The sequence below is a fragment of the Notolepis coatsorum genome (assembly GCF_963971535.1).
Source record: "Notolepis coatsorum genome assembly, chromosome: 4".
Taxonomy (NCBI): domain Eukaryota; kingdom Metazoa; phylum Chordata; class Actinopteri; order Aulopiformes; family Paralepididae; genus Notolepis; species Notolepis coatsorum.
Window position 1 is genome coordinate 135,573,101 of NC_140168.1, and position 22,631 is coordinate 135,595,731.

The 22,631-nt window shown below is 42.1% G+C and overlaps 1 protein-coding gene across 4 annotated transcripts in view; it reads left to right on the plus strand.

Annotated features, from left to right (window-relative positions):
- The window catches only part of LOC311226847 (uncharacterized protein), a 90,821-nt gene that overhangs the window by 65,956 nt on the left and 2,234 nt on the right, over nt 1-22,631 (plus strand). For all 4 annotated transcript variants that reach the window (XM_084312268.1, XM_084312270.1, XM_084312269.1 and 1 more), the window contains 2 exons: nt 2,064-2,166; nt 13,094-13,212. In XM_084312268.1, coding sequence (XP_084168394.1) covers nt 2,064-2,166; nt 13,094-13,212 — 222 coding nt within the window. The remainder of the gene's footprint in view (nt 1-2,063; nt 2,167-13,093; nt 13,213-22,631) is intronic.

Genomic DNA, 22,631 nt, shown 5'->3' on the forward strand with positions numbered 1-22,631 from the left:
GGGCTTGTGGTTAACTATCTGGAGCTAGACTGAAGAACAGCAGGGCTTGTGCTGAGGACCACATCATCAGTACGTAGGAAATAGTGTTAGTGCTCCCAAAATCACAACCAAGTTACTTTTTTGAATATATAATGAGAATTTATACGAACTCGCATGCATATGAGACACACACGCATACATAGCTGGGACACACATTTATATACACATCTGAGACACGCACTCGCATACACGTCAGAGACATACATGTACAGTATACTTTACATTCACATATCTGAGACGTGCACACACATACACTCACATACACATATCGCTGCTGTCGGGACAAAACCTCATAACTCCATTTTTTTTAATATTCTTTTTTTTATATGAATCAACTCTGTAGATCATCCTCCATATGTGTGTGTGGGTTTTACAAAGTTTAAACAATGGGAAAGCATTAAACCGATCATTTGTCTAAACCTCCTAACTCTATTCACCCTCAAATCTGTGTTCGTTTTTCTCATCTGCTGAAAAGTTGGGTTTTTGGAGTTATGAGGTTTTGTCCCGACAGCAGCGATATGAGACATGCATGCATACATACTAGGGCTGACCTTTGAAGCTTTTTTTGGCAATCGAAGCTTCGGGGCCGAGCTTCGATTTTAATTCGAAGCTTCAAAAAAAATATATATATATATTATTAATTATAATATATATATATATATATATATATATATATATATATATATATATATATATATATATATATAATTTTCTTTTGTATCTTATGTTGTGGGACTTGTACAGCACTTTGGTAAACTTTGTTGTTTTTAAATGTGCTCTATAAATAAAGTGGATTGGATTAATTAATTAAGTAGCCCCTTTCGTGACTGTGACGCAGGCAACAAGGTTTCACTCGGCTGCGCTGCCTGGGTGCAGTGGGGCAGCTCTCACAGCCAACGACATGACATTACATAATTATGTTGCAACCTTCGTCTATCAAGCAAACAATTATATTATATTTAATTTATCATTTATAATTTATAATTATATCAGACAATGCACCTACAAAAGCAGATGATTACAATTAAATTAGCCAACTTGGTAACACATTAGTCATAGCAGCATAGGCATAGCCTTATTAATGTTTTGTGTGGCGTCGCCGTCGTGTACAACGATACTTACGTTATTTAGGTGATTTGACAAAGTTGTTGTAGAGTTGTGATATGCCATTTTCTTCTGGCATATCTGGCACTCGGCTTTTTGGGCATTGTCTTTGCATATTTTAAAGTGTAACCACACGTCTGATGACTTCTTCGTCGACATGTCTGCTGCACATGTCCTTGTTGTTTTCAACACAGATAATCTCCACGTGCTTGTTGTAGAGAGGTGGAGTCAAGGCGCCGCTTACTTTCATTTCATTGGAATGGAGGCGCAAGATTTTGGAAGCACATTATTTTTTATTTTTTTTATACTTCGATTTTTTTTTTATGTTCGAAGCTTGTGCCATCGAACAAAGCTTAAGTATTTAAGACAGCCCTAATACATACATACATACATACATACATACATACATACATACATACGTGAGACACATACTCGCATCTGAGACGCACATTCACGCACATTCTCACACACACTTGCATATATCTGAGACACACTCTCTCACATGCACTATGGAGAAAGATGGCATCCCGATAGAAATGTAGCATATACTCTCATCGCAGGTAGAATTAGACTTCATGTAACGTATATACGTGTTGGTTATATATGCATGATAATATATATATACCTAGTACTGTTTTTTTTGTATGTTTTTTTTATTTTATTTTCCATGTCTGTTTTTGGTATGTCTGTATAAGTCTTTTGTATGTTTTGTCTATAAGAAAAAGACAAATCTTTGACTTTGCATGTTATGCTGTTGAAAGTTCTCTGGAATATTTGTAAGATTTGTGCAAAAATATCACCAATACACTCGACCCTACAGGATAACCATGTTTGTGATGCTTCTCTTCGGTGCTTCTTTGATGATGTCATCCACCCGTTTTCTCACTCTGATGCTCTCTCTCTTTGTTCTTTTCTTGCAGCGTGGGCGAGCTCCACAGTGTTAAGATTCTGTATGCCAGACGATGTGCCTTTGTCAATTACACCAACCAAAAACATTGTGATGAAGCCATCCTGCAGTATAATGTGAGTCAGTGTCTGTGGTGAGATGGACATGGCTGCCCCTCTAATCCTGCAGCTGCAGTCTACCTCTCTTTCTCCTCCTCTCTTTCTCTCTCCCTCTACCCATCTCTCTCTCTACCCCTCTTTCTCTACCCGGGTCAATATCACCATAGAGTGCCTTTCAACCCTCACAATACTCAGAAATGTTTATCTTAATTTCCCATTCCCTTTATGTCTTATCATAAATAGTAGATACTCAAGTTGTAGAAATATATATATAAGCTGAGCTCCCACACATATTTTCAGATAATTATGGGCATATATTCGCAGAATAAACCATGAGATATGTCCACCCTGTCATGGACATAATACATTACTGTTAAATATGTTTTCATTGCAATATTAAGATGAAAATTACTTTTTCAGAAAGGTATGATGTCCCTTTCCTGAACAGGGTTATTTGTTTGCTTTAAATTATAAATAAATAAAAGATTTTATGTAAACCATCTGTTTTTAAAAGACACACATACAATTCGCACATATATATTTTATAATTAGGAGAAAACTGTGATATTTGGATGCAGTTTTTTATTTGCATATTATTGCCCCCCACTTAGCTATTGAACACACTAGATTATTTAAACATATCTCACAGTATGATTGAATTATTATAAAAAAATATCAAGATGACAGGGTGGACCAGTGCATGACAGGGTGGACCAGCACATGACGGGGTGGACACATAAAGCAGAACACACAAAGCATCACAAAATATGAAAATGAAACATTTATTCAACTTTGAAAATGGGTACATTCTCAATCTATTTGAAATAAATAATTTACCATAGAACATACCACACACCATAGAACATACCATAGAACATATCACATACCATAGAACATACCACACACCATAGAACATACCACATACCATAGAACATAGCACATACCATAGAACATACCACACACCATAGAACATACCATAGAACATATCACATACCATAGAACATACCACATACCATAGAACATAGCACATACCATAGAACATACCACACACCATAGAATATACCACACACCATAGAACATACCATAGAACATACCAAATCCCATAGAATATACCACACACCATAGAATATACCACATACCATAGAACAGGGGTGGCCAACCAGTCAGAGACTAAGAGCCACAAAAATTACTGTGGTACCACAAAGAGCCACACCATATACCAGCGTTTCTCAACCTTTTTTTTCAGTCACGGCACCCTTCATGTGTTTATAGGTGAGGGGCGTATCTCGACCCAGCACTTCAGTAGGGCACAGAAGGGCACCAAAAATTTGGCCGGTTTTGGCCGGTTTGTGGGCGAAAATGGGTGGATTTTGTAACTATTTTTTTTAAACTTTATTTCGGTTTTAGGGTTAGGTTAGGGTTATGTTATTTAATTATTTGGGTGAGCCAGCCCCCCAAACTCCTGAAATGCATAGAAATCTATGAAATAAATAAAACAATCTGACATTTATATTAAAAAGAGCTAGCCCCCCAAACCCCTAAAATACATAGAAATCTATGCATTTTGGAACAGTTACTATATATATAGTCAAGAAAGCATTTAGTCATACTTTAAAGTGCTTTACTTGCATTGAACATTGCATTGAACATTGAACATTGAGGAGACATCATTAGAAAGCACAATGTATGTTTCCATAGTTACGCAGATTACACACAATTGTACATCTCCGCTGAACCAAATTATCACACAGCTATAAACTCCATTTCCGCCTGTCTCTTAGCAATAAACAAATGGATGACGAACAACTTCCTAAAATTAAATGAGGGCAAAACTGAAATCCTACTAGTCGGTCCTATAACAAAAAGAGAAATGTTACAGAGCAATATGGGGCAACTTACTCCTTGGATCAAACCCAAAGTTACAAGTAAATAACCTACACTGGCTTCCGGTAACATTTAGAATTGATTTCAAGGTCCTCCTCCTTATATACAAAGTATAAACATTGCGATCATCTACTATTGAAGGTTCCAAGCCACAGTCTAAAGAAAATCGGGGATGCAGCCTTTGCTAACTATGCACCAAAGTTATGGAACACACTACCTATGGACATTAGGGAAGCTAGATCTCTTAATATTTTCAGAAATAAGCTAAAAACGTACCTCTTCACCATAGCCTTCTAATACACCCCGCTGTTGATTGTACTGTAGCACTATTTTACTCTGGCCATTCTATTGCATAATTTTACTATCTATTCTACTATTCTATTATTGCACTGTATTATTGGTGTGCAAACCAGTCAACTTACAAAAAAGAGCCTGTTGGAGGATTTCAACAAGATAAATGTGACAACATTGCAAAATATTTCACTATAATATTTCAAAGTGAAGTAAAAAATATTATAATAATTATTTGATCATGTTAAATGATCATTTGATCATGTTAAAAAAGGGGAAATAAAAAACATTTGTAAAAAAAAGAACAAAATATATATATATTTTTTTTAATCAGTGGGGCACAGATGATCATCAGTAGGGCACGTGCCCTACTGATAGTGGTCTAAATACGCCGATGGCCGCCTCTGAAGTTGCTAATGTCTTTTTTATTTGGGCCTCACAGGGTTAAAAGTACCCTGTGAGACCCACGGTTGCAAAATTACAAAATCACTTTTAGCCATTTAAAAAAATAATGTTTATTTAAAAAATGTTAAAGGGGAACTATTTGACTTTCTTTCACTATTTGGGCACTTTTACACAATTCCTGTGAGTCTATGGAACACCTAGGTTTTTTTCAAATGGTGAGGTAAGTACCACGTCCTTCCTTCCTCTAGATTTAACGTACGGTTTGTATTTCTAATCAAGTACTCAAAAACCGCATTTTTCTATCTCAAGATCTTAAGCCGTTTTGACTCAGGCTGGGCTCCAACCACTGTGTGGCCTGGTGCCAACTGCCACATCAACTGCCACATTATTATGCAGCTGAGAAATCTCTGACATCACAGATATGCAAATTTTCAGATGACTCAGTTCAGTGAGGGTGAATATTGTGAGAGGAGAATTGGAAGAATGCGCCAATATGAGAATTAGAGACATAGATCATATTAATATAAGTCCACATAGCTAGGAAACAATGCTAAACGCTGAAAAGGCCATTTATAAGATAGTTCCCATTTAAGCACATGTATAGTCAATTGGTCCTGTTGTTCAGCCTCACAATGCTATTTGATAGTAAATGTGTTTATTATGTCCCACCCTCTGGCCTCTGAAGTTGCTAATGTCTTTTTAATTTGGGCCTCACAGGGTTAACCTCTTAAGCCCGAGATATACAGTAAAAGTGTATATTTTCAGCATTACGTTTGTTTACCAATTATTTTAACTGTTATTAGTGAAATATAAGATTATAGAAATCTCAGGGCATTGAGTCGGAAACCGGCGCATATTGACAGGAGGAAGTGGCACATCCAAAAGTGAGTGTAGTCTTTTGAAATAAGAGACGCAGGGCTTTCAAATTTTGAAAAACGACCCTACCCAGCTCACACCAGCCCCTGTCAATCATCTGACTTCTGGATTAACTTTTTTATTTCTCTTATTTTTTGGGATTATCTCCCACAAACCTGAACGTTATTGCCATAAAACAGAACGCAGTTAGTTTCTCTACCTTTCTGTGAACGTCTTGCAAAAAACGGTGTTGCAATATGATGAAAAATGGTGGAGAAATTCCCTAGATTCAGATACCAAGAACATGCAAATGGACCATTTAAAAAAGAAATTAAATGTTTATTCTACGTCCTTGTGGAATGAGTGACATAAAAAAAAAAAAAAGTTAAAAAAAAAATTATAATATTTTTTATTTATTTATTTTTTTTATGGATGGAAGAGCTGCACATTGACGGGCAAAGAGCCGCATGCGGCTCGCAAGCCACGGGTTGGCCACCCCTGCCATAGAACATACCACATACCATAGAATATACCACATACCATATAAATATTCCCTACCATAAGACAAACGGTGAAGCACAACTACACAAAAATCCAAAACAAAATCAAAGACGACCTTGATAGATGGGCAAAACTTAAAAACACAGTACAAGCACGGATATCAATAGTTAAGATGGATGTACTACCTAAAATCAACTTCTTCTGTTCAATGCTACCGTTACCCCCTCCAGAGGGTTACTGGAAAAGATTACACTCCTCCACATACAAATTTATTTGGAATAACAGACCACCACGTATAAAAAGATCCACCGCACAGAGAAATAAAGCAGATGGTGGCATGGCATTTCCAGATTTTTTCCTATATTTTAAGGCGTACTCATTAAGTCCATTGACAACATGGTTTGACTCCCAAGCATTAGCATCTTGGAGAAAAATAGAAGAAAACATAGTAGCCCCACATAGACTGAAGGACATAGCATACACTAAACTACCAATCAAGCACCGTGAACGAAAATTTGGCCCCATAATTACTCATGCGATCCGGATATGGCGTGAATCACAAAAAAAAAATCCTAACCCACAAGAATGGCACAATCATACTCCCTTATTCAATAACAATGCTCTCTTAATTGGAAAACGACCTATAAGATTCCCTATATGGGAAGAGCAAGGCATACACTCATTAGGGGATGTTTTTAACAAACAGGGTTTTTGTAGTGATAAAGAAATACGCAAAAAATGTAATCTCACCAAGTCCACATGGCTTTTTCACAAACAGTTAGAGCTATGTTTGAAGTCTCATGGTGTTCCATTAGACAGACCAATTGAACACCACAGATACCACAAATTCTTCTACTCAAGAGAGACATCGAGAGGTTTTGTTTCAGAATTTTATCATCAATTACTAACGTCCTCGTATGAAACCCTCCAACTTGACTCTGTCTGGAGGAGGGATATACCAGACCTGGAAAATGACTTTGATTGGCAAGGAGCCTGGGCAAATGTCCGACTTACATCAAGGAACCCGGATCATCAACAAATCAATCTTAACTATATTCACAGGACATACTTGACTCCTATAAGACTGTGCCGAATGGGGCTCAAACAAGATTCCAAATGCACCCAATGTACAAATGGGGACGAAGGGACATTTATGCACATGTATTGGGACTGCTCACCAGTTAAGGCATTCTGGAAAGATGTGACCCAACAAATATCAAAACTCGTATCTTGGAATATACCTGTACACCCCTCGGTATTGCTGTTGAATGATGTTTTTGAGTTTGCAGTGAATCCACAGCTAAAGAGATTGGTTTTATCGGGTATCACAGTAGCCAAAAAGCTGATCGCATCACGCTGGTTTCAACCGGAAAAAATGTGCCGTAAAGTTTGGTTTCTTACATATCTCGATGTAATTTACCATGAAATATCTACAGCAAGAATTCTGGGTCTCAATGAATCCAAAATGTCAATGTGGTTAGAAGTGGTGGAGAGAATAAAAGCTAGCTTATAATGGTAGTGTCTGGTTAGGTGCGAGGGATAGTGGAGGTACTTCTCAAGGTGGGGTCCGGGAGGGGGGGGGGTTCGAGCTGAGCATATGTGTGTAGGTTTTTTTTAGATAACAGGTATTATGGGTATATCTTATATAAGACAACTAACTAAAAGGTGATCTCATTGGATGTGCCCTGACAATTAATGCTTGTATATCTTATCGTGTGTTGTCATGTTTGTTTATATGTTTGTTTAAAAAATAATAAAAAAATAAAATACAAAAAAAGAATATACCATAGAACATACCACATACCATAGAATATACCACATACCATAGAATATACCACATACCATAGAACATACCACATACCATAGAATATACCACATACCATAGAACATACCACATGCCATAGAATATACCACACACATACCATAGAACATACCACATACCATAGAACATACCACATACCATAGAATATACCACATACCATAGAACATACCACATACCATAGAATATACCATAGAACATACCACATACCATAGAACATACCACATACCATAGAACATACCACATACCATAGAATATACCACATACCATAGAACATACCACATACCATAGAATATACCACATACCATAGAATATACCACATACCATAGAACATACCACATGCCATAGAATATACCACACACATACCATAGAACATACCACATACCATAGAACATACCATAGAATATACCACTCTCTGAAGGATCTCTCTTCTCATCGGTCTCGGCATGACCAATGTCCCTCTTAGGACAAGTCCATTTCGCCCTGACGGCTCTGATTTCACTGGGACATAGGATCTCGCCTCGATAGGCACCTCGGCTAGGTGTTCAGGCCATCCCTTTTTGATGAGTCTGGCGACTGCAGCAGTTCGGCCTCAGCTGCTGTGGCCGCTCTGATCTCGTCCATCTTGCTTGCGGACGCTGGGATCCCCTCCATTACACTAACCACATAGCATGCCACCTCACGCTGTGTGTCCAAGTCTGCATCTATGTTGGCCATTGGGCTGCATGACAGAGTATCTGCGACGACCAGAGTCTTTCCAGGAGCATACTCTGCCACCGCATTGAACCTCATGAGCCTCATGAGGAGTCGCTGGCATCGGAGAGGCACATTGTCCAGGCTGCGAGTGTTAATGAGAGGTACAAGGGGCCTGTGGTCAGTTATTAGCTTGAACTGGTCCAGGCTACTGAGGTACCGGTCGAACCTCTCGCACGCCCACACGCCCGCCAGACCTTCTTTTTCAATCTGGGCGTAGCGTGTTTCTGCTTCGGTGAGGCATCTTGAGCAGTACGCCACAGGTTTCCACTGCTCACCATGAAGTTGAAGTAGCACGCCCCCTAACCTGTAACTGCTTGCGTCTGCAGACACGACGGTGGGCTTGCTCACGTCGTAGAAGGCGAGTACTGGTGCTGTGGTCAACATCTCTTTGATCCTCTGAAAAGCTGTTTGCTGGGCATAATTCCATGCCCATGCATTCTTGTGCTTCAGGAGCTCATACAGCGGCTGTCCTACTGTTGAGAGGTCTGGGACGTACCTGCCGAGATAATTCACCATTCCCAGCACCCTCCTCAGCTCCTGCATATCTGTTGGCGGCGCCAGCTGCCGGATAGCCTCCACTTTCCCTGGGTCAGGCTGGATCCCGGACTGGTCGATGATGTGCCAGAGAAACCGTAGCTGACTTTGCTTGATGGAGCACTTTTCTCGATTCAGCTTCAGCCGTCTCTATGCGCTGCATCACCTCCAGGCGACTGTCATGCTCCTTTTCTGTGGCCCCATAGACGAGAATGTCTTCCATAAAGATCTCAACGCCCTCTAACCCGTCCAGGGTCTCCATCATCTTCCTCTGGAAGATTTCAGGCGCGCTTGTGATCCCGAATGGCAGTCGCTTGAAGTTGAACCTGCCAAACGGCGTGATGAAGGTGGTGAGTTTACAGCTGTCTGGGTGCAACGGGATTTGGAAGAATCCACTGGCGGCATCGAGTGACGTGAAGACTGTGGCCCCGCTTAGCTTTGCTGTGATCTCGTCGGTAGTGGGCAGGGTGTACTGTTCTCTTTTAACAGCCTCGTTCAGCCTCTTGAGATCCACACAGATGCGGGCTTTGCCTGTGCTCTTCAGGACCGGCACCATGGGTGCACACCAATCGGTAGGCTGTGTCACCCTCTCGATGATGTCGTTCCCCTCCATCCTCTGGAGCTCCTCCATGACCTTCTGCAGCATAGGGAGAGGTACACGTTGCGCTGTGTATACAGCGTACGGCTGGGCGCCACCTTTCATCAGTATTCTTACTGGTTCAGTTTGTAATGTCCCATGCCTGCCTGCAAATGTAAATTTTTCCCGCTGCTGCTCACCATTTCCTCCACTCTTCTCACTAGATTCATTTTCACTGATATTGGCCTGCTGAGTAGGTTGTTTACTGTAGGCCCCCGGATGACATAAGCTGTAAGTGGGTGTGTCTTACCCTTGTAGGTCACAGTGCTCTGGATCTGTCCTATGCACTGCAGCTCGCCACCTGGGCTGTCCAGTGGTATTAACGCAGGCTCCAGCGGTCTGTTTGGCATGAGTGAGTGGTAGGTCTCCTCACGAATGATGCTCACATCCGCCCCAGTGTCGATTTTGAACTTGACCGGTGTGGAACCCATCAACACCTTGACGGCCCACTTCTTTGGTGACCCACCTGCTTTACTCACTTCCCACATGTAGTACCCATCTTCTGACCCGGAGTCCTGCTGTTGTTGCTGCACTTCTTTTTGTTCTCTGACCTCACGTACTGCTTTCCTATTCCTACACACTTTGCTCCAGTGCCCTACTTTGTCGCAGGTATTACATGTGGACTTTTTAGCTGGACAGTTCTCATCTCTACTGTGCCACGCTTTCCCACATTGTCTACATTGTCCTCTGTCGCCCCCTTGTGGCTTACCCTGGCTGCCATTGCCTTTGTAGCGCTTGTTGTGAGTGACCTTGTGTATCGACCGGCCTCCAGCTGTCTCTCCTTGCATGCTGATCTGCGAAGCAACCTCTTCAGACTGCCTGACCGTCTCTATGGTCAGCGCGAGTGTCAAGTCCCTTGTCAGCTGCAACTTACGGGAGACTTATTCTCCGACTCGCTTCCCATAGCATATATCAGACTGCTAACCTGCACGGCACCATCTTTCTTATCCAACTTGGTAGCCGTTCTGAATCTCTCAAAACGTTGCTTCCAATCGGGCCATTCTCCTGGTTTGTCGAAAGGAAAACTCGCCGGTGGGTGAAATTTTGCCATTTCTGTCTACTTTACTTCTGACACCATTTATTGTCGATTAATCGTCTGGAGGCTTTGACTTGGTGCGAGCTCTGCTAATTTATTGACAACTTCCGTATGCAGTAACCCACTGACTCATTCACGTTCAGTGTAACAATATAACTCCAGATCAATGCGCAGGCCTTAGAACTACCCACGTATATCTTATATACTTCCATATATGACAGTATGCTTAATAACATTAGAGTTAGAGCGTTAGAGAGAAAATAGTTATTTCATGTTTATTAAGGCTTTATTAATGCATAATGATGCTACACTTAATATACAACTTGACCCAACAAGGAATAAGCAATAATATAGACTAATATGACCTAGTGTGTGTGTGTGTGGTTGAGTCCATTATCAAAGGGATGATAAATTAACATCCATCTACAAATTACAAATTAACTATATGTCCACCCTGTCATGTGTATGTCCACCCTGTCGGGTCTAAGTGGTCGACAGGGTGGACATTTTGGGACAACGATAGGGTGGACATTTTGAGCTTCAGTTAGCATATTAGCTTACAACAAACTGTGACTAGCTAACTAGCTAGTCTGGTTGTTGAAGAGAATTTGGTATAGTTAAACTTACATATTTTGAAAATATTGTATTCTAATCACTTCCAGCATATTTTATGCTGACAGGGTGGACATGTTAAGCTTGGTCAGAGCAAGTAAGCAAACTTATAGAAAGAAAATGTGTCAATAGGAAAGTCAGCTACTCATTCACCTCAGCCATTGAATTTCCCGCCACTGAAGAGAGGATGTGGTATGTTCTATGGTATGTGGTATGTTCTATGGTATATTCTATGGTATGTGGTATGTTCTATGGTATGTGGTATATTCTATGGTATGTGGTATGTTCTATGGTATGTGGTATGTTCTATGGTATGTGTGTGGTATATTCTATGGCATGTGGTATGTTCTATGGTATGTGGTATATTCTATGGTATGTGGTATGTTCTATGGTATGTGGTATGTTCTATGGTATGTGTGTGGTATATTCTATGGCATGTGGTATGTTCTATGGTATGTGGTATATTCTATGGTATGTGGTATGTTCTATGGTATGTGGTATATTCTATGGTATGTGGTATGTTCTATGGTATGTGGTATATTCTATGGTATGTGGTATGTTCTATGGTATGTGGTATATTCTTTTTTTGTATTTTATTTTTTTATTATTTTTTAAACTATCCACTCTACGTCACTAGAGTGGATAGCCTTTTCTTAAAGGGGCGGATTCCCCAATATGACAGGGTGGACAATCATTTAAAGGACACACACAAACTCTTGTTTTTTTAGTATAAATACAAATATTAATTTGGTTAAATAAGATAATACACTTAAGTTGAGTAATATCTTATTTAACTAAATAATATTATGAAAACAAAATAATTATTTTTTTGGATTTGACTATTTTTTACGCACATTGAAATTGAATGAGCAGTGCATGGGACATAGCAAAACAGCATGCATCCTCTCATACAAAACTGAAAAAAAATCTGGAAAATGTATTTAAAGAGCCAGGTAATGCTTTTTTATTAATATAAAGACTTAGCCCAATATACCAAACCCTTTCATAATAATCTTTATGTTAAATTGACATGACAAATGTATTATTTATGTACAGGACACCAAAAGGCACCCTACAGCGATATTGACCCACCCCTCTCTCACTTTATTTCTACCCCTCTCTCCTTCTCTCTCTTCCCCTTTCTCTCCCCCTCTCCATCTACCCTCTCTGTCTCTATCTCTCTCTTGTTCTCTCTACCCCTCTCTCTCTCTCTCTCTCACTTTCTATGCATCTACCTCTCTTCCTCTCTACTTCTCTTCCTCTCTCTCCCTCCATCTTTCTCTTTCTCTCTCCCTCTACCCCCTTCTCCCTCTCTCTTACCCTTTCTCCCTCCACTGTTCTCTCCCTCTACCCCTCGGCCTCTCTCTACCTCTTTCTCTCTACCCCTCTACCTCTACCCCTCTCTTTCTTTCTACCCCTCTCTTTCTCTCTACCTCTCTCTACCCCTCTCTCCATCTATCTCTCTCTCTCTCTCTCTCTCTCTCTCTCTCTCTCTCTCTCTCTCTCTCTCTCTCTCTCTCTCTCTCTCTCTCTCTCTCTCTGTCTCTGTCTTTCTCCCTTCCCTCTCCTTCATACACTGACATGATATGTGTGTGTGTGTGTCTTGCTCCTGTAGGATCATATACTAATGAACATCAAGATCACGGTTCGTTATCCGGAGAGGATTCCCAGAGGACTGGGCATGTCCAAGACCGCCCTGAAGTATGTGGACGTGCCGGAGGAGATGCCCAAGAAGTGAGTGACTTACTGTCCAACCCAGGGGGTCGAGGTTAACTTACTGTCCAACCCAGGGGTCGAGGTTGACTTACTGTCCAACCCAGGGGTCGAGGTTAACTTACTGTCCAACCCAGGGGGTCGAGGTTAACTTACTGTCCAACCCAGGGGGTCGAGGTTAACTTACTGTCCAACCCAGGGGGTCGAGGTTAACTTACTGTCCAACCCAGGGGGTCGAGGTTAACTTACTGTCCAACCCAGGGGGTCGAGGTTAACTTACTGTCCAACCCAGGGGGTCGAGGTTGACTTACTGTCCAACCCAGGTGGTCGAGGTTGACTTACTGTCCAACCCAGGGGGTTGAGGTTAACTTACTGTCCAACCCAGGGGGTCGAGGTTAACTTGCTGTCCAACCCAGGGGGTCGAGGTTAACTTACTGTCCAACCCAGGGGGTCGAGGTTAACTTACTGTCCAACCCAGGGGGTCGAGGTTGACTTACTGTCCAACCCAGGGGGTCGAGGTTAACTTACTGTCCAACCCAGGGGGTTGAGGTTAACTTACTGTCCAACCCAGGGGGTTGAGGTTGACTTACTGTCCAACCCAGGGGGTTGAGGTTGACTTACTGTCCAACCCAGGGGGTCGAGGTTAACTTACTGTCCAACCCAGGGGGTCGAGGTTAACTTACTGTCCAACCCAGGGGGTCGAGGTTAACTTACTGTCCAACCCAGGGGGTCGATGTTAACTTACTGTCCAACCCAGGGGGTCGAGGTTAACTTACTGTCCAACCCAGGGGGTCGAGGTTAACTTACTGTCCAACCCAGGGGGTCGAGGTTAACTTACTGTCCAACCCAGGGGGTCGAGGTTAACTTACTGTCCAACCCAGGGGGTTGAGGTTAACTTGGCCATTTACCATTATCATGTTTAGTGATAATGGCTTTGCCATCATTGACTGTGCCTGAAGCCAGGGGAGCAATAAACTGTATTGATAAAGTCATGGCTAATGCAGGGTTGTTATAATAAACTATTGATAAAGTCATGGCTAATGCAGGGTTGTTATAATAAACTATTGATAAAGTCATGGCTAATGCAGGGTTGTTATAATAAACTGATAAAGTCATGGCTAATGCAGGGTTGTAAACTATTGATAAAGTCATGGCTAATGCAGGGTTGTTATAATAAACTATTGATATAGTCATGGCCAGGGTACAAAATAGTTACACGCCCAGCGTCATTGACTTGTAGATTTATTCTTTGGCGAATAGAATTTAAGGTCTGCCCGCCACCTGGCGGCTAACAAAATACACTGCATCTACCGCTTCTCCTCCGCTCCAATCCACTCCCTCCAGGCCGCTCACAGTGGTTTAACACTGATGTAATATACATGTAGTACAATGCCAAAGCAACAGATGGCGATGTACAAACATGAAGGCCATTTTCAACCAATGAGAAGGGTGAACCTGTGATATCCTGTTCAGGCTTTGTCACTCACATCCTGTTAGAAAAAGTTTTGACGCCATTGTTGTTGTCGTTAGCTTACATGCTAACGTTAATGGCAGCGACCATAGCATTGTGGCTAGGCTAGCTATCATCGCTTAACACTTTCCGTGCCACTCACGAGATTTCTCGGATATATATATTTTTTTTTGCGATATGAAAAATTATTGCATCACCCGAGCCTACCCGAGTATAGCCGAGCTGCGCCGGTGATCACTGTGGAAAAAAGCGCCCCCTGTCGTCTCCCAGATGACATAAGTGATTTTGGAATGGACTCAATGAAAATGAATGGGGGAAAAAATCCGGTACTCCACATTTTCCAGTCACTGATCCAGCCGGGGTTACCACAGTTCATTCTGGAGCCTCAGATCGCCGCGGATCATGGAGATCTACAGTCTCGCGTTGGATCCATACACTTATCGATTTTTTCGAATGGTGATCAGGAATTGGAATATACCAGTTGGATACCATCTGATGTCAGGTAAGGACTCTATGTTATCAGTGGTAGGATAATCAGAGTAAGTTTGATGAAGTTATAAGCTGTTTTGTGAAATGTCTTCTTTCACTGTAAAAGTCTGTGAGGAAATCAACGGAGCGATTATCAGTGCGCGGCCGTAATGTGCTTGCGTGCACGTATAATATTGATCATCTAGCGTTTATTTGAAAACGATTCATAAAAAGGCAGACGAATATCAACGTTGTGGAATATTCCACTAAAAGACGATTTTCATAGAATGCTCCAGAATGAGCTGTTTTTTATATCAAAACGGGGGCTTTTCTAACTGCTCTGAAACGGAAACGACGCGATAAAAAAACAATCTGCCTTCACAGCACTGACTGGAAAATAGTCTTTGATAATGCGATGGGCAGATTAGACACATAGCCATAATTTAAAACATAGATTAGGCGATATTAACGTTAACATTGGCGCCGATGGTGGCATTCAAGCGGTAAAACGGAAAACCAGGCGTGGCGCTCAGTGTTAATAGAGCTAGTGAATGGATAAACAACGTTATTTAACATTGCAGAATGGGTACAATTACAATGCGGCTCAATACAAACAATTGTTAAGGGGCCCAGGGGGTGTAGACTGTTGTAGTTTAAGCTAATTTACACCATGCTCCAAGAAAAAAAAATCTGCCGAGCGATGTGGCACGGGGAGTGGGGAGCGCTCGATTCAAGGTGAGCGAGCGGGGAGCGACTTGGGGGCGGGGTCAACATGAGCGATTAGCGGAGCAATTCGTTTCCTTATATCGCTTCCTCCAGGGTTCCAACTTGTGTTGACAAAATGCAACCCTGCTCAGCTACGGGGAATCAGCGCTCTCTCTCTAGACTAGAAAGGTGCACTCAGTAGAGCACAGATGTCCGCCAGGGCGGCAGCCACACATAATAATAATAATAATAATAGATTGGATTTGTAATGCACTTTTTGTTCACTGGGATCCCAAAGTGCTACACTACATGGTTAAAACAGTTAAAAAATTTGAAATAAAAGTTATTAGTAAAACAAATAAAATAAAATACAGAATACAAATAAGATAAAAATAGAACATAGTTAATTAAAAACATAGTATAAACAGACAATTTAAAAACAAGCGCAATAAATTTAAATAAAAACAGTCAAAGGCCTTTTTGAACAGGTAGGTTTTCAGGCCTGCCTTCTCTATCTATCTATCTATCTATCTATCTATCTATCTATCTATCTATCTATCTATCTATCTATCTATCTATCTATCTATCTATCTACCTCTCTCTCTCTCTGTTCAATGATTTAAAGTGGCCAAACGTTACAATATAAATACTAATTGGATTTGTGGCTGGTAAAAAATCTGCCCGGCTGGTAGTTTTTAAAATCTACAAAAATTGAATTTTTATATTTTTTAAACAACAGATCTATGTTTATTTTGCAGCAATTCTTTGTCGTTGCCGCCATCTTTAGTGTTACATCCCCTCACATTCCAGTTCTCAGGCTAGCTCTGCTAGCACACATAGCCTACTGTGTACAGACGGTTTCAAACTGTATTTTAAATTAGAAAGCAAACAAAATAAATGGACAAGAGAAAAATAAATCTCAATTTGGTCAGTATTGTCATTTGGACAAGCAAAGCCATTACTTTAAGTTGCAGGCAAGAAAGACAAGTCTGTCCACTGTCTCTGGTTTTAAAACTGCCCTGTTGCAGGTCACAAAAACTCCCTGTGGAACTCCCTCTCCCCCCCCATCCGAGGCTCTGACACCATCAACCTCTTCAAAACCAAGCTAAAAACCCACCTGTTCACACTTGCCTTCACGCAACACGGCCCCGCTCCCAAGTAGCCCAACCCCTGACTCTTTTAAGCCACAGATTCCGTTGTTTTGTTGTTTGTTCATTTCAACCACTTCATCCAATTGGACAGCACCTTGCTTCCTTTTTTTATCTCTTTTATCTTATTTGTTTTTTCCTGTTGTTACTATACACATATATTCATAATTTTTTATTTTTAATATTTTTTTCAACATTTTTATTTGTCCATCCTTTCCTTGTACAGTGTCTTTGAGTCTGAGAAAGGCGCTTCTCTCAACACTTTAATCGCCGTTGACGCTGAAACACGTCTTTCCCCGCCATGCTCATTCTGCCGATGACGCTGGACAGCGTCTTTGATATCAATATTTCAAAAATCTGTGATCGAAATCATATTTCTCCCCCGGAGACATGAGATGTACTGGTGAGCCCCTCTCAACTCTACAACGGTTCAAGAGCGCCATCTGGTGGCTGATCGGCGGATCGCCCAGGGCATAAACAGGAAGTGGAAGCTGGTGCTCATTTCAATTGGGTCCGATCATTCGGTAATAGTCCCAGGACTCGAGCTGATCACAACGGATAGTGATCCCTTACCAATAACTCGATAAACAACATGATTTGGACGTATATACTATTATACAACCTGGAAATGGATCGGATATTTCGACATCCCATAATGGAAAAAATTCTGTTCCACGCTCATCTCCCAACGGCGAGAGGAAGCTACGGTGAGTTTCAGCGTTATTTTTTAATGTCTTCTATACTAACTGCTCTAATGATCATATCACCCACACTAGATGAATGATATAACGTTGCCCCCCCCCCCCCCCCCCCATCCGGTCATCATCAGATCATACGTAGTAACTTCTAGAAGTACGTCCATTTGACATTTTTTATCTCGCACAGATTCCTACCAAACTGTATTTGATCATCAATATAATGCATTTAGGGCTATAAATCAAGTTCTGGAGAAAGCTGCAGAAAATGATAAAAACATACTTATACTTTAGACCGTATTTTAGTATGAATATGTGAATGAAAAAGTATAACGTTGCTACACCCTGAACAATATATATAGGACGTTGAATGGGCCATAGTAATGTTAATTTAGCAATAACATTTTAAAAGTTATAGCCCTGCAAAGAAGGGGAACTTCTCCATGTTAAATAGGGCTGGCGAGGGATGGTAAATTATGAATTTAACCCCGGCGATCAAAGTGTTAAAATCCAATCTATTATTATTAAAAAAAGAAAAAAGAAAAGATTTTTTTTCTTTTTTTATATATTACATTTTTTTTATATAGATTATTAAAATATATCGAGATAATTATCATTATATCGCCCAGCCCTATTAACAATTACATTTAACATTTATAGTCATGCCGAGGCAATAAATATAAGCACTACACGAACACGGCAAATGACTGAGTGAATAAATAAATAAATAAGAACTAACACAATCGCGTGGTTATAGCTATAGTGGAATAGAATGGACACATCTACATTCTTCTCTCAGCAGCACACCCCATTCCTTTTCACGTAGGCTATATATATATATATATATTTTTTTTTAAACTTTGGCCATTTTGCTGGCTCTTTTTTGCGTTTATCGCATTTTTCTCTGGTCAAGAATGACCGACAGACAGAAACAGGTTGAATGGGGGTACAGATGGGGGAAGACACTCTGAGAAAGGCACGGCTGCAGTCCGGGAATCGAACTCGCTAAACCCCAGATCCGTGACGAGCACGGTTGTCCCCGGCGCCGAAATAGTGCTCGAGGTACGCGGTGAGCTACTGGAGCTCCCCGTAGGCTATATATTTAATCATATATATTATGAATCTATAGTTTATTAGCAATGATGCACTAACGTACGTGGTACTGTGCTGTATAATGACTATACATTTGGATCTAATCTCATTTTGATCAGTTGCAAATCGCACTACCTGTTGCTACCGGGGGTCAGCACAATCGAGGTGCAATGCTTAGCCCCTCCCTTCCATTATGATGAGCTGTTGAATCAGGTTGCACACGGTCCTTGCATGCCCTATAAGGAGCTGGCGGGGCGTTTCTGTATGCAAATCCAGGTGTACAAGAACGCACTTTCAGTTGGGTGACGTTCTTCATTAACTTACGAGCACCTCTCCACGCGTTCAGGAATCCGGAGGAGGACCATTGTAGGTTTCATCTCATAAACTTCTTACAAGGTTATTTACAAGGAGAATGTTGGTGCATGAGGTAGGGCTGGTTATCGCCACTGATTTCCCAAAACGATTAGATTCAGATTCACAAGCGGTCCCGAATCGATTCGATTTCCGCTTAAATTTGATTCAATGCTATAAAATGTAAATGGTTTAAGGAACCCTCTAACATGTTGCATTGTTAAAAATAAGAATTGACTCAAGCAGTTACACGAATGTACTTTTTATTGGAACATTGGCTTTTGCATATTATGTCACGTCTGGGTGATTTCTCAGTAAGTGGTTTCGTAGATTTATTGTATTTCCACATCATTATCTATGCGTCACTATAGCCAATGGAAATGCTAGAAATGGTTTTGTGGGTTGGGAAAACCAATGGAAAATGCCCATCCCGAGGCCAAACTTAATGGCCGACCCCTGGTCTACACCCTCCCCAGACCGACAGTGGGGCAATGCGCCCAACGACCGGGAAGGGAATTGGCATAACGACTAAATTGGGGGATGATTTTTTTTAGATCGATCTTGGGATTTTATGAATCTATAATCGCTAATTCAAAATGAAGATCGATTCAGAATCGGGGAAATGGATGTTTTTGAACCCAGCCCTAGAATGAGGGCCATTGTCCTTTCCGTCCTGTGTTTCAGCCATAAGGAGTGCTCTCACCTCGTCTCCTCTCACCTCGTCTCCTCACCTCGTCTCCTCATCTCGTCTCCTCTCACCTCGTCTCCTCTCACCTCGTCTCCTCATCTTGTCTCCTCACCTTGTCTCCTCTCACCTCGTCTCCTCTCATCTCCTCTCCTCTCACCTCGTCTCCGCTCACCTCGTCTCCTCTCACCTCGTCTCTCACCTTGTCTCCTCACCTTGTCTCCTCATCTTGTCTCCTCTCACCTCGTCTCTCACCTTGTCTCCTCACCTTGTCTCCTCACCTTGTCTCCTCATCTCGTCTCCTCTCACCTCGTCTCCTCACCTTGTCTCCTCTCACCTCGTCTCCTCTCACCTCGTCTCCTCTCACCTCGTCTCCGCTCACCTCGTCTCCTCTCACCTCGTCTCACCTTGTCTCCTCACCTCGTCTCCTCACCTCGTCTCCTCACCTCGTCTCCTCACCTTGTCTCCTCACCTCGTCTCCTCTCACCTTGTCTCCTCTCACCTCGTCTCCTCACCTTGTCTCCTCTCGTCTTGTCTCATCTCGTCTCCTCGTCTCGTCTCCTCATCTCGTCTCACCTCGTCTCCTCACCTCGTCTCCTCATCGCGTCTCCTCTCACCTCGTCTCCTCATCTCGTCTCACCTCGTCTCCTCTCATCTCGTCTCCTCTCATCTCGTCTCCTCTCGCCTCGTTTCCTCATCTCGTCGGGATCTCTCTCGGGATTTTATGAATCTATAATCGCTAATTCAAAATGAAGATCGATTCAGAATCGGGGAAATGGATGTTTTTGAACCCAGCCCTAGAATGAGGGCCATTGTCCTTTCCGTCCTGTGTTTCAGCCATAAGGAGTGCTCTCACCTCGTCTCCTCTCACCTCGTCTCCTCACCTCGTCTCCTCATCTCGTCTCCTCTCACCTCGTCTCCTCTCACCTCGTCTCCTCATCTTGTCTCCTCACCTTGTCTCCTCTCACCTCGTCTCCTCTCATCTCCTCTCCTCTCACCTCGTCTCCGCTCACCTCGTCTCCTCTCACCTCGTCTCTCACCTCGTCTCTCACCTTGTCTCCTCACCTTGTCTCCTCACCTTGTCTCCTCATCTTGTCTCCTCTCACCTCGTCTCTCACCTTGTCTCCTCACCTTGTCTCCTCACCTTGTCTCCTCATCTCATCTCCTCTCACCTCATCTCCTCACCTTGTCTCCTCTCACCTCGTCTCCTCTCACCTCGTCTCCTCTCACCTCGTCTCCTCTCACCTCGTCTCCTCTCACCTCGTCTCCTCTCACCTCGTCTCACCTTGTCTCCTCACCTCGTCTCCTCACCTTGTCTCCTCACCTCGTCTCCTCTCACCTTGTCTCCTCTCACCTCGTCTCCTCGTCTTGTCTCCTCTCGTCTTGTCTCCTCTCATCTCGTCTCCTCGTCTCGTCTCGTCTCCTCTCATCTCGTCTCACCTCGTCTCCTCACCTCGTCTCCTCATCGCGTCTCCTCTCACCTCGTCTCCTCATCTCGTCTCCTCTCATCTCGTCTCCTCTCGCCTCGTTTCCTCATCTCGTCTCCTCTCACCTCGTCTCCTGGGCAGTACAGTGCGATATATATGTCGCACGTGCGACACTGACGTCAGTCTGTGCGATGAAAGGATTGACTTCAATAGCACTGGTGCGATGGCCCGCTATCCACTTGGTACTTGTAGTCTTGTGCGATTAAATACAATGTCCCTTCTGCGTAAAACTCCATATATCAAACACCAAATCCCATAATCCCTAGCGAACAATATCCCCGCGAGTTGCGAGCAGTGACTCATATCCGCTCGGCTCAGCTCACAACACAGCAGGTGACTGCAGGACTCGTCTCAGCAGCGTTTGGAACGCGGACATTGAAACAGAGCTAGTAGATAGTGTTGTCGCGACCCAAAACAAATCCCTGCTGTTTTATTCGGCAACGGGTCAAATGCATATAACATGCTTTGCAATCCTCGCGTCATAAAGTCCGAAATGAACGTTACCCAGACCGTGCTTCTGCCTTCTGCTCTCAGCCGAGCGGGGCTGCACAGCAGTGCGGCTATTTTGCGATCCGAAATAAGTCTGTGGTGTTTTTTTTTTTAAACAACGGGTCAAATGCATCTAACACGCTTTGCATCATCGCCATTCCTTTATGCCCACATCGCCCGAAATGAATGCTACATTAGCATAAGCTAACAAGCTAATCCTGATCAGAGGCAGAGCCATAGAGACAGTGTGGACTGGGGAAAGGGTGTGTGTGTCGAGAGGAGTGGAAGTTTGAAGACAGACTAGATGATGCAGGGGTGGTGAGTTGAAACAGTGTGAATGAATGAAAACTTTATTTAACAGATTGCAGAATGGGTACAATACAGTACGGCGCAATACACACAATTGTTAAGGGGATGCAGACCATAGAAAGACTTTCGTCTTGTTTACATCAGGGTCCCCCATTGTGTGTGTGTGTGTGTGTGTCCCAACCGACCCCACTTCTATGTTTCAATAAATTATTTGCATTTAAAACTATTAACGCTGACTCATTCCTTCAGTCCACTCAAAATTATGCTAATATTCCTTGTTGTTTATGATATTAATTGAAAATAGCATATGAGAGTATTATAGTAATAATAACACATGGCGATATACTAAAAAGCAATTTATAATTTTTGGCTGGTAAAAAATCTGCCTTTTTTAAATCTACCAGCCAAATGGCTGGTAAGTCAAAAGGTTAAGTTTGTTCCCTGACTGCAACTAAATAACACAAATACAATAGGCACATTTGTGACTGTTACAAATATAACACGTTTTATACTTGTGCTACAAGATTTTGGCCAGTGCTA